This window comes from Microplitis mediator, chromosome 6, assembly GCF_029852145.1.
Source record: "Microplitis mediator isolate UGA2020A chromosome 6, iyMicMedi2.1, whole genome shotgun sequence".
Lineage (NCBI taxonomy): Eukaryota > Metazoa > Arthropoda > Insecta > Hymenoptera > Braconidae > Microplitis > Microplitis mediator.
Genome location: NC_079974.1, coordinates 24,237,310 through 24,249,802, shown reverse-complemented (window position 1 = coordinate 24,249,802; position 12,493 = coordinate 24,237,310). Strand labels below are relative to the sequence as shown.

The 12,493-nt window shown below is 34.0% G+C and overlaps 2 protein-coding genes across 3 annotated transcripts; both read right to left on the bottom strand.

The window, feature by feature from the left end:
- Positions 1-2,757: 2,757 nt before the first annotated feature.
- Positions 2,758-5,061, bottom strand: LOC130670000 (delta-like protein 1). 2 transcript variants are annotated; one of them, XM_057473171.1, is made up of 6 exons: positions 4,874-5,061; positions 4,633-4,748; positions 4,377-4,533; positions 3,745-3,998; positions 3,394-3,670; positions 2,758-3,325 (listed from the first exon to the last, which is right to left on the bottom strand). In XM_057473171.1, the coding sequence occupies exons 1-6, from the start codon at positions 5,023-5,025 to the stop codon at positions 2,956-2,958; spliced, it is 1,326 nt and encodes a 441-aa protein (XP_057329154.1). In that variant the 5' UTR covers positions 5,026-5,061; the 3' UTR covers positions 2,758-2,955. The 2 variants fall into 2 exon arrangements, with proteins under 2 accessions (XP_057329154.1, XP_057329155.1); XM_057473172.1 differs by having other exon boundaries at positions 4,633-4,736.
- Positions 5,062-5,245: 184 nt separating this feature from the next.
- Positions 5,246-10,370, bottom strand: LOC130670001 (uncharacterized). Its single transcript, XM_057473173.1, has 3 exons — positions 10,012-10,370; positions 8,367-8,444; positions 5,246-6,999 (listed from the first exon to the last, which is right to left on the bottom strand). The coding sequence occupies exons 1-3, from the start codon at positions 10,180-10,182 to the stop codon at positions 6,007-6,009; spliced, it is 1,242 nt and encodes a 413-aa protein (XP_057329156.1). The 5' UTR covers positions 10,183-10,370; the 3' UTR covers positions 5,246-6,006.
- Between the last annotated feature and the right edge of the window lie 2,123 nt (positions 10,371-12,493).

Here is a 12,493-nt window from a genome sequence, read left to right as displayed (position 1 = left end):
GATAGGTCATAGACTTGTTGTAAAGAATACATACTTTGTTGTTTCGGTACTTGATTAATTTACTTAATTAAATATTACATTTGAAAGCCTGTCTAACAGCTTTGAGACATAGACCTTGAAGTGTTTGCATTTTAAAAAAATATATATTATTATCGATAATACAGGTTTTAGTTTTTAAATGATAACCGAAAATCTAAACAGTTAATTAATTTATCTTACAGCAGAACTGGCTTAAAAAGTTATTGACAATTAGCATAAAGCATTAGATAAAACGCATAAACTTCAAAGCAACTTGTATAGGAGGGAGATAATGTCTTTTCTGTCAACCAGGTCAATAAATAAATTTAGTGAATAATTTTTGTTTGTTAAATTTCATACTGAGAGAAAAAAAATCCAAGGACATTAATTATTAATTTTACTATAATTATAATTTCTAAAAAAAATGATTGATTAAATTTGAGTAGTAAAGATAAAACATTAAGTAAATAAAATGATAAAGATTTATGGCTTTATAAAAGCATACTGTTACTTAATAATAGTTGTATTAATGCGTCGAGTGCGTGTTCAATTGCTGTCTGATGTAAGAATACAGTGTACTTTACTTAAAGTATAGGTATATTATAAAAATAATAGCATAGTGAATAGGGTTTCATGTTGGCTGAAGAATCTGTGTCGTTTCGCTCTATATCCTCTTGTCAATTAGCTATTCTGATTTCTGATTTTAGATCGAGTACCTTCTTGTACCAGCCAGCTGAAGCGACTACGACTGCGACATCCACTCTTTGTCTTTGTCATTGCTTTTATTATGACCAGAGAAAAAAATAATTAAAAAAAAACATATATGTTTATTATTTAAATTAACACTCTCGACTACTCTTGTCAACTTTTAATTTAGCTCGCCTTTATGCTCCAATAATTACAAGTATACCAAAGTTCGAGCTCTCGCAGTTGTAATTCTCAGATACTTGATTTTTTATATTACGATCATTATTCAACGTAATTGTCCGTCTAACTCGTAAAAAAAAAATAAATTAAATCACTTATTACTTGCAAAAGTTTATCAATATCAGAATAATTATTTTTTACAATAATAGTAAACTCATTTATTTAATTATGGAGTTAACGGTCTTTAAATTTTTCAGCTGTAATTATTATTTAATTATTTTGTAATACCGATTAAAAATCAAATTAATAATAATTATAAATAAATAAGTAAGAGTTTATATTTAATAGGAAGAGGAAGTATTGAGTTAAATTGATAGAATTAAACTGATATAATAGCTATCTGTACAATGTTCAACACGTGGGTGTGTCACTCTAGATTAAACAAATCTGACCGACGTTTTGTAATGTCTGAAAACAACATTTTAATTAAGTAAAAAAAAAAAAAAAATCCAAATATTATATATGAATATGCATGTATGTTTGATATCGATTAAATGTGCATAATTAGTCTGATGAGCAACAGATGCAGCATCCGTCGCGACAACCTTGCGCCAACATAATTAATAAATTTTATATTTCATCACATGCCCAAACTTATTCGCACTCTTGACATTTAAAAACTATAGCAACAATAATAACAACATCAACAACAACAATAACAACAACAACAACGACAACAATAATAATAATAATAATAATAATAATAATAATAATAATAATAATAATAATAAGGCGAAGAAGACTAACAATAATACGAAGAAGAAGAAGAAAAGTTGAAGAAGACTAACACTAATAATAAATAATAATAATAATAATAATAATAATAATAATAATAATAATAATAATAATAATAATAATAATAATAATAATAATAATAATAATAATAATAATAATAATAATAAGGCGAAGAAGACTAACAATAATACGAAGAAGAAGAAAAAAAGTTGAAGAAGACTAACACTAATAATAAATAATAATAATAATAATAATAATAATAATAATAATAATAATAATGCGAAGAAGACTAACAATAACAAGAAGAAGAAAAGTTGAAGAAGACTAACACTAATAATAAATAATAATAATAATAATAATAATAATAATAATAATAATAATAATAATAATAATAATAATAATAATAATAATACCGAGGATGTGAGGGCAATAAAAATCAGACAATCAAGTTGACAAACAGCAGTTGTCTGAAAAGTATAAATTTTTTCGACACTAAATATGATAAGACAAATTATACCTGAGTGAATAAAAATTGTTACGTAATATTATATAGATCGCGTATGAGTATAAGAGTAGTTACGTGGGTCATAGTAATAGTAATAGTAATAGGTACTGGCAATACGAGTAGACCTAATCCTGATGCAGCGCAGTGACTCGTGTTCACTCGACCGTTAATATATACTTGAGTTTTATGTAGGATATATAACAGGCTGCCCGTTGTCTACTCCGAGTTCTATTCCAGCGGTTCCAGCGATTCCAGCTTACATTATTTTATTTTTTATTTATCATAAATCAGTTTCTGATATCCGTGTCTTTTTTGCGTAGGACATTTTCCACAGTGACTATAATTGGCTCGTTAAAAATCTGCTTCCACCTCAAATTTATAATTATCCTTATCTTTATTATTATTAATTTTAACTTAATATAAGACTGAAAAATGCGATCGCGACTTTGCATTCGATGAATATCCAGATTTAGAGTACCACGAATTTAATTATTAGTCATAGTCCGGTTCTTATAATTTATTCAGTATGAAAATATTACGGTAAATACGGTACTTAAATATATATACATGTATCTGATGCAGGTTTAGTTCTGTAATTCTGTAGGACATACATGAGATTACAATCAATTAGAAAAATTCCATGTAATTAATTAATCATGATTACGATTTATGCATTAAATAAATAAATACAAAATAATAAATAATAAATAATTGGAGTAATAGTATAAATAAATGAATTAAAAAAATATGATGGCTCAATAATTATTGACTCAAGTTTCATTATCTATTTCACTGTCGATTAGTGGATTTTCCGATTCTAGTTCTATCGGCCATTTACCAGCAGTTGCTGCCGGGTCAACAGTAGAAGGAGGATCTGTGATTACGATCGGCCCCAAAGGTTCTATTGTCGTTCCTTGAATTTTTTCGGTCACTTGTTCAAAATCCCAATGCCCTTGATGGGAATTCACCATAGAAATCGAGGTGGTAGAATTAATTTTATTTGTAACTTGTTCCACACTTGATTCTGTTGAGGTATTTGACATTTCAACGTTTTCAAGTTTCGGAGGCATCAACTCGGCTGCTGGTTCTACAGTTTCAATTTGACATTTGCGTCCGGTGTATCCAATTGGACAAATGCATCTATTTTAATAAAAATAAAATAAATAAAACCATTGATATATTTAAAATTAATTTATATTTAAATTCACCTGTAGTCGCCATCTTCTTTGGTCATACTGACGCAAGTCGCATTATTTTGGCAGATGTCTGGGTGATCATCACAGAAGGTAAGTTTTTCATCGCAGAGATCCCCAGTCCATCCAGGTTGACATCTGCACTCCCAAGGTCTGCGACAGGATCCATTAACACATCCAGGATAGGGCACACACTCGGTACAGTTTGCTCCAGTCCATCCGACTCTGCATCTGCAAGTCCCAGGTCTTCGGCATCCACCATTTTCTCTGCTGCATCCCGGTGCACAAATAGCTGTCCACAAAATATCCCACTTACTTAATAAAACTCTGAAAGAATAATAGAAAAAAATATTTATATAGACTTACGAGTCTGACAAACAATTCCAGTCCAACCAGGTTTGCATCGACACTCAAGAGGTCCTTGGCAAGTTCCATGAACACATCCCGGTAGCACCGAGCACTGTTTACATTTGTTTCCCTGCCAACCAAGTCTGCATCTGCATTCACCGGGTTTTTCACAATATCCCTGACTAGGATGACAATCGGAATCGCAAATAGGCTCTGAGCAAAATAGTCCTTTCCATCCTGGATCACAAGCGCATTCGAAACTTACATTGCATCTGGAATTATTCATATGCAAATTACATATTTATACACATTTATACATATTTATACATGTTTTCAGGTCATGCATCATCAACAATCGAGTTTATAATAATTATGATTACGCAGGATGACATATTAATAACACTTGACATCATTTGCGTTATTTGTCGAGTTTAAATGATCCCGTTAGCAAAACGTCATCGTTGTCCTCTGTCATGTATATAAACAGTAAGAGAAACCGAGGTTGATCACCTCTGTTTGAAGGTCAATGCCGTCGCTCAGCATAGCATTATACAATGAGCCCAATGTCAGCACATTATCAGAAAATTCATTTATCTCACATCCGATATATATAAAAATAATAATAATAATAATAAATGTCAAGTACTCACCTACCGTGTTGGCAACCCGGAAGAGCAACACATTTGTCACACAATTCTCCATAGAAACCCAACTTGCATCGGCACTCGCCAGGCCTTCGACAGTAACCCTGAAGCGGATCGCAGCCCTTTCGACACAGCGGAACATCGCACAGGTCTCCGGTCCATCCTTAATCATACCCATATAATTATAGTACCCATCGCACGCAGTATTAAGACTAACAAAATTGTATAATAAAATAAAAAAAAAAAAAAATGAAATCTCTACCTGGAAGACATTTAACTTCACCAGCTTCATCACAAACATAATGCGAACCAGGATGTTGAGCAGCTGGAATTTCACAGGCCTGTTTTTTCCATTTTGGTACGTATCTAGAAGACCATCTACGTTAAAATATTTATAATCATGTTTTGTTTTTTCATTTTATAATTTTTCTAGCACCAGTCAAAAATATAAGATTATAAGTATTTAGGAATTCGGAGTACTTTTATCGTAATCCTTTGTTTACCTGGGACCAGCAGCAAATCCAAGAGGGAAAGCACCGAGTCCTAATGTCGTTATAAATCCAAATCCAAGTGACACCGAATTATAACCAGGTGCAATGGCTAGATGAGACGCACCGAGAAACAAAGGCAATAGATAAGCGAGGACAAGTATCATCTTCGCTCGACTCCACACTGAAGACTGAAGGTAAAGAAGACAAGTCCACGGCTACAGGGATAACGGGACCGCGGCATCGAGGTCGTGGCATACTTCGAGTGCATGTTTAATCTTGATGATTTTACCGACTTGCCAACGAGCCTTTATGACACTCGTATATCATATTTTTATATATTGTTTTCCGCTCCTCTGCTGCCCCGCTCTCCAATTTTTGGTTCATTTAAATTAGAGCATAATTTATTTTAACGAAACTTAATTTATTACCCTCAGAAACAAATAAAACAATTTAAATATTTCATTTATGTCATTACTATTTATTTATTAATTTACATATGATATTTATAGATAATATTTACATTTTTGGTTTTTATTTACAATTAAATACATTCAGGAACTCTCATAGACAGTCTATTCGTCTCTTAATTGAGCAAATACTTGGCAAATTTTAATATTTACATTTCATACTTATTAATAATAATAATAATAGTTAACAATAACTGTACAAAGAAATTAAAAAATGGGTAAATTACTATTAAACAATTTCCCAGTGAACACAGCAACGTAACAGAGACGTAATAAGTAACATTTACAGAACCAAATACTTTCGGTAACGTAAAACTCAAGTAACATCTAAGTCACATGTGACGCACAACTTTGTTACACTCATTTACGTAAGATAATTAACGTAAATCTGACATATATAAGTCATGAAAAAATCAAAATTTGACATAAAGTGTCTGAAAAAAAAATAACTAAGTAAAAATATAAGAGTTTTTTTAATTCTTTTTCTGGCAAAAAAAATTAAAAATTTGAATATCTTATATTTAACATTTTTATATAATTTTTTTTATGTAGAAAATATTATTTATTTGACTGGTTGGCTTTTCTGTGCATTTGATCGAGGGATGAACAATCTGCGCGCCCATGTGCGTTTTAGCGGTGGATTTACAAAAATGTAAAATTTTCATTACATTTGTTATATTACATGTCTTCTAAGCGTGTTACCACTGTTATGGTGGTGACATCACTGACTTGATCATCGGAAATTTTTTTAGCTTCACAACATCCCAGTACTTTGCAAATTATACTTATCATAATTGCGCTGAGCAAAAGGGCTATAAATAAATAAAAATACCAGTCAGTGTTTGTATTACGTTCTGCTTTCATCCTTTCCTCTTCGATGGTTAGGGGCCTGGTATCGATCTCAATGGGAAAACTACCGGGGCCATCGTTGGAGGCGATCCTTACGAAATATTTTGTGTCGGGAAGAAGAGAAATTTCCGCTGATTTTGTGTCAACGACTTGATTTCCCATTGGACCACCAGTTTCCGGTTCCCAAGACACCACAAATGTCTCTTTTTTGTTTAAAGATTTTTCAAAAATTCTGTCATCGTCGTTATTGTTAGCAGGCTGATTTAAGCGCGGCTCATCTGATTTGTCTGAGGGTTGAATGATCTCGTCGGTCCGCTTTTTGAAAAAAAATCTTCGGAAAACATCTTCGGTAATTGGCGTATCCTGACTAAGTTCAACGAGTACTCTTTCTCCATATTTTTCTAAATAAAATTCTCTGACATAGTCATTGAATTTTTTTCGTTCGAGGTCACGATGCTTTGCAAGCTGCTCTTCAACGTCATACCACGTGAGAGTTGCGTCGACAAATGGATTATCATCGAGGATAGCCATCCACTCGAGAGTCGGGGTCCACTCTTCCCAACTGTAGTGTCTAACTCCGTCTGCGGATACGATGATGATCCAAGTGTCTTGTCTGAGTAAGGGCGCGCGGTTGCCCGAAAAGAAACCAGACTCTTTCCACCCGCCATTGACAGCAGGTTTGCCCACTTTGCGCATCAGAATTGCGATGTCATGATTATCAACTTTTAGAGGCCCTCTGCTTGGCGCTGGAAGGCTAGACGGTAAATATTCCTCCTCGGTCCTCGTCTTGTGGTATTGACAGGCCGTCTGGCATGCTGGACACTGAAATTCAATAATTCATCATCACTATATAAGTATTTTATCTTAAATAAAATTACGTATAAATTATACTCTAGTATGCTTGATTAAAAGTCAAGAGTTTGAGCAAAAAAGTAGACAAAAAATACAAGAGCAATAAAAAAATTTAAGTTGAAGGATCCTCAAGGCCTTGATTGCCGGAGGCGATTCATGTTTAAAATAATGGTCGTTCCGGGCCATTTGAACTAATTAACGATCTTCTACAACTCTCAGCTAATGTATACGATTTGCTGGAGATATATATGTATATATTAACAGGGACTGCTTTGATGCCGTAGCAGTAAGAAGGAGAGCCTGATATCGTGAAGAAGAAAGTCGTGTGTCACTCGTGTATAACGTCATAGATAAGAATTAAGCCGGTAAGAACCACCGGTAACTCGACCTTTTTTTCTTAACATTTTTTCTCTAGACAAAATCTTGGTGTTTCTGTCGTGGTAATGTGGTAAAAAATTATTAGTCTCTAGGGTTTTTGATGTGATGGAAGCTGAGTGAAGATTCAAATCTTAAAGTGGTATTGGCGGGAAACGGGCCTGTGAAACAGCCAGAGCAGCCAGAGAGAAAAAACGAATAATGAAATTCGTCTCGGGTCTTGGCAGGTCGTGTTCGGGATGTTCGGTCTAGCATGAAAATTAGCAGGTAGTTCGGAGAGGATATTGGAGGCGGCCAACGATTTTTCTCTCTCATTTAACAATAGACCAATAGTTTTTTTTTCTTTCGTTTTTTTTTTCTACTCTGGCCCGGAACAAAGACGTTTTAGTGAGGACCTGAGAAAGATTCGATGCGTTGTACCAAAATGCTACTTTTTCTTCGGTTTCCAAGGGATAAGCGTTTGGGCATTTTCAAGCTTGAGGATAATCGGAACTGACGCACTAGATTGCTAAAATTTCCGTGAGATTGGTTGGAAAAATTACTCAGAGACCTTGAATATTGACCAGTAAATCATTAACATTTATTGCTACTTTTCACAGTCCGATAGGGAACGAAATTCCGTACATGAAGGACTTTTTTTTTTAATATTTACCGATTATGAAAATTGAATAATAATGAGGATAAAAAAGGTGAGTTTATTGTATTTAACCGGTTAAAAAAAAATTCAAAAAATAATAATTTAAATGAATTGGTTAGATCGACTAACGAGATATACTATGAAATATATATATATATAAAACTCGCAGGCAAATGAGTCGCATCTCTCAAAACAAACACGGCCATAACTTGCCTTATCCTCTTTGTTTCTCACTTTCTTTTATTCCTTTTTCTTTTTTCGAGAAAAAATAATAAGAGCTTATATACCTAATATACAAATTAAAATATGAAAATATAATACTCACACAAGGATAGTCGTCTCTTTCGCAAATGGATTTCGTGGCCTCCAACTGTGTCTCAAGAGATTCGCAGTTTTGCCAGCACTGAAAGCACAATAAGAAGGTTAAGAGATTGACCAGCAAATAATAATAATAATAAATAAAAATGTTTAAAATAATAATAAGTAAACAATAATAAACAAGTAAAGTACAAGAAATGAAAATAAAAAAGTTGAGTGCGCGGGTCACCGGTGGGAATGAATCGAAAGAGGCCAGGGGGGTCAAAAAAAAAAAAAAAAAAATCATAGAACGAGTGGAGAGGAATAAAAACCATCAAGCCGTCTGTTGAATCGAGCGATTTAACCGGGGTCGATGCGTGGTCCTGAGCAGAGCTGAGCAGAGCTGAGCAGTACCACCACCGAAGGGATAAAAGGGGGATCCCTTAGCGGTAAGAGGGTTTTCAGACTCGGAATTAGCTCCAACCTGTTTCAAGCCACACATAACACGCCGGCTTCTCTCTTTCTCTAAACCCAGTCCTGCTCACGCTCGTCGCCGTTGTCTTCCACTCGTATTTATTGGGAGCCTTACCATACCACCGCTCAAACTATTCACATTATTTTTTCTTCCTATTCGTCTACCTTGATTGCGAGACCGCCACCACCGTCTGATGCGAGTTTTGCTCTCGGTATAATACAACAAAACAAAAAAAAAAATAAAAGAACCGCTGGACCGCTAATGACGATTCTCTAAAATAATTCAGTACCATCAGCTCCGAAAATCTAAAAACCAGATAATTTTTCTCGACTATTTATATACGCATCATTACCAGGAGTTTTTATTTTTTCAACCGAAAAACAACTTGCGTTATTTATTTTTTTAAACGACGCGTGACAATTTACATTTGACGAGCGTAGATGCTCGGCATTCCTTACCCAAATGATTTATTCCAGTTGTTCGGCACCCCGGGCGGGTAAATTTAGACAAGACAAATCTACACCGTCACCATAACATTTATTATTATCATTATAATTATTTATTCACGGGTAAATTGAATTGTTAATAGCTGATTCAACCGAGAGTCATTATTATTTGAATATTTTATTTTTAGGGTGTGCTCGGGGTTTTTAGTAACAATATTTTTATACTGACTTGAGTGACGATAACAAAAAAAAAAATAAAGAAAAAAAAATAATAATATATTCTAATGGTAAAAAGGGTCGTCTGATGTCTGTAAAGCGGAGCATAAATTTCAATGAGTAATTTTGTATAGTGCGTGGGCCAGTATGATATTTTTTTTTTTTTTTTTTTTTGTCGAATCGATTTCTCAAAATTAATGGACACCCTCATGTGTATGCTGTAAATGAGCAATACTCGGGCAGCTCGGCCTTCTCCCAGCTTGACAATAAGGGAGACAATTTTATGTGCGTGAGATAATCGGTATTCGGCTTCGGCGTTCCCCATCTGCTCGGATTTATTTCTGATTCATTCGTATACTGACGTGACACGTTTGTATTTATGAGTAATGTTTGAAATTCATTAGCGTGGCATTTATTTCAAAATAAGAAAAGACGTAAATAGTATTTAAGTAATAGATAATTATTATATAAGTTGAAAGTAAATTGAGCAATAACCGCGGGAAGGAAAACTATGACGTTGATAAATCGGTACTTACTTCATTGCAGGTTGTTTCACTGCGATTAGAGTACCAGTTGCAAGTACCGTCAAAGCTGTGCTTTTTTATGCACTGAATTCTGCAACGTGCTATCCTGATCATTGGTCCGAGATCAAAACTCTCCGCCACCATAACACACACCACCAAACTTATCATCCACGTGCCAAACATTTTGTTACAATTTATTTTTTTATTTTATTCACCAATAGTTTATATTAATATTTATCACAACACAAATATTAATTAAATGCACTGATAATTATAGATAATAATTATAACAAGTTGAGCGTGTTGATGAACACGGAGTATAAAATGTAACAGCTCAGCCCTCGAAAAATAGTAAATCAACTGTGACCTTACCGAGGACGGATGCTCTTATATACGCTCGCCCTCCCTACTACCAAAAATTTTGGTTCTCTCCCCACTCACGTGCTCACAGCCCGCAGTAACAGACCAGAGAGCATCCCTTGTAATTACCTACGGGCTTGTGCTCCTGATGCCTCCTGCCTCCTGCCTCCTGCATGCGTCCCTTAGCATATGGCATCGCCCTCCGGCCCCTGTCTTATTTTGCTCAAATTGTTTTTCTATCTTGAGCTAAATTTCCGCAACTCTGTTGCACGTCAGAAAAAAAGAGTATACGAAAGCACTTGAGAACACTTGAGAGCACCTGAGAACACAGAGGGCCAAGGTTAAATACATAATAAATAAATAAATATAATATTCATCATACGATGTAGATCGCCAGCGCTTGCCAGCAGTCACTGAGGAGATAAATTTCCTTTTCATATTTATTGGTTTATATATATATATACCTTGATTGCTTCAAAATTCATCGGCCATAACTCTTTTTTTTTTCTAATATTTATCCGCAGAAACGTGTGTGCACGTGTATATAGACAATATCAGCGTGTGCGCAGATCGATCGGTAAATTCTTCCTCACTCATTTCCCTCTTACTTTTTTTGGTCCTCATAAAGGTAGAGAAAGTAAATTTATATATCGATGGTTGTGGATATCGCGACTCATAAAGAAAGAAAACGCTTTTAGAGTGGCTTATCGAGTTTAGAAGCTATTTTCGAAAATGGAAATGGCTTTTAGTGTCTTGTTTATGAGGATTTTACGTATGTCCTTTTTATTTTAAGTGTATTTATTAAAGACTCATAATTTAACGGCTGATAGATACAATACTACCAATAATAATAAATAATTCCTTTTTTTTTTACTTAATTATTTTATTTTATAATATTTATCGGTTACACAATAATTCAAATAAAGGCATTCAAAATTTTTTTTTTTAAACTGTAATTTACTTACATATTTAAGATTTACTTTTAAATAATTATAATTACATGTTTGAAGCATGTCACCTTAGGCTAATTAGGTAACTACTAGATTAAAATTTAATGATAACGACCATTGACGCACGAAAAATAATGACAATTTACGTGTACGGACCATGGCTGGCAGCTTTAGGGTAGCGAGTTATTAAGTACACATGTACTTACTTAGTCGTAGCAATAATGCATTAGGTATATATGTACGTACTCAAAAAATAAAATGTAGCCAAAAGTATAATAAGAGCCTTTAAAAGTGTTAATTTCAGTCTTTTTATTAAAAATAAAAGACATTCAACAACATTATAAATAATTTATTACGGGCGCCTTAAAAATGGATAAATTTTTTAGACTCCCTTAAACGTTAACAACTAATTTTTTGCTTAAAAGCACATCCGGACTAAAAAAAATTAAGGACAATAGACAAAAATACAATAGATGATACTATATGTGTACCGAGATCCGGTGTCTATCATCAGGTACGATGTTGATGTTGTTCTGTCTGAATAATGTACGCCCACAAACTCATATGTTGCGTCGCGAGAAAAGTTTGAGGAGTGGCTGGGCCATCAGGATAATCACAAGAAAATATAATACATAATAATAATAAGATGAAATAAAATAAAACTACAAACAGGGAACGAAAGACTCTGCCGGAAGTCTGTTGGTGTTTGCTTCCCTTTTCTTTGGTCCTGTTCTTCTTCTTCTTCTTCTTCTTCATCTTATAAATGATAGCCGTCTATTAACCGCTCGAAGAAAAGACGAGTAGTGGGTTGAACATCTCATATATGAATATATATATATCACAATAGACAGGATGTGTACAAATCATAGTATATGTCTCGATTGTTAATATAAAAATAGATAGACTAAACGTTCCTGAAAATCCACCAGAGCAAAAGCTAAAGCCAGAGCCCAGAGCCATCAGAGCTTGGTCCTAATATATTTGAGTATATTTATATAGGCTGCTGGGTAAACTAGTGGCCAACTATGCTGTGTCAGGTCATATATTACTGGATGTTTAGAAAATTCATTGACCCATGTATTTGGTGGCATATCGGGGTGTCCACGCTGTGCGCACGCTTTTCAATGGATCGTCACCATCGTCACCATCGTCATCGAGCTGACATTTCATTATTGTCCTGTCCT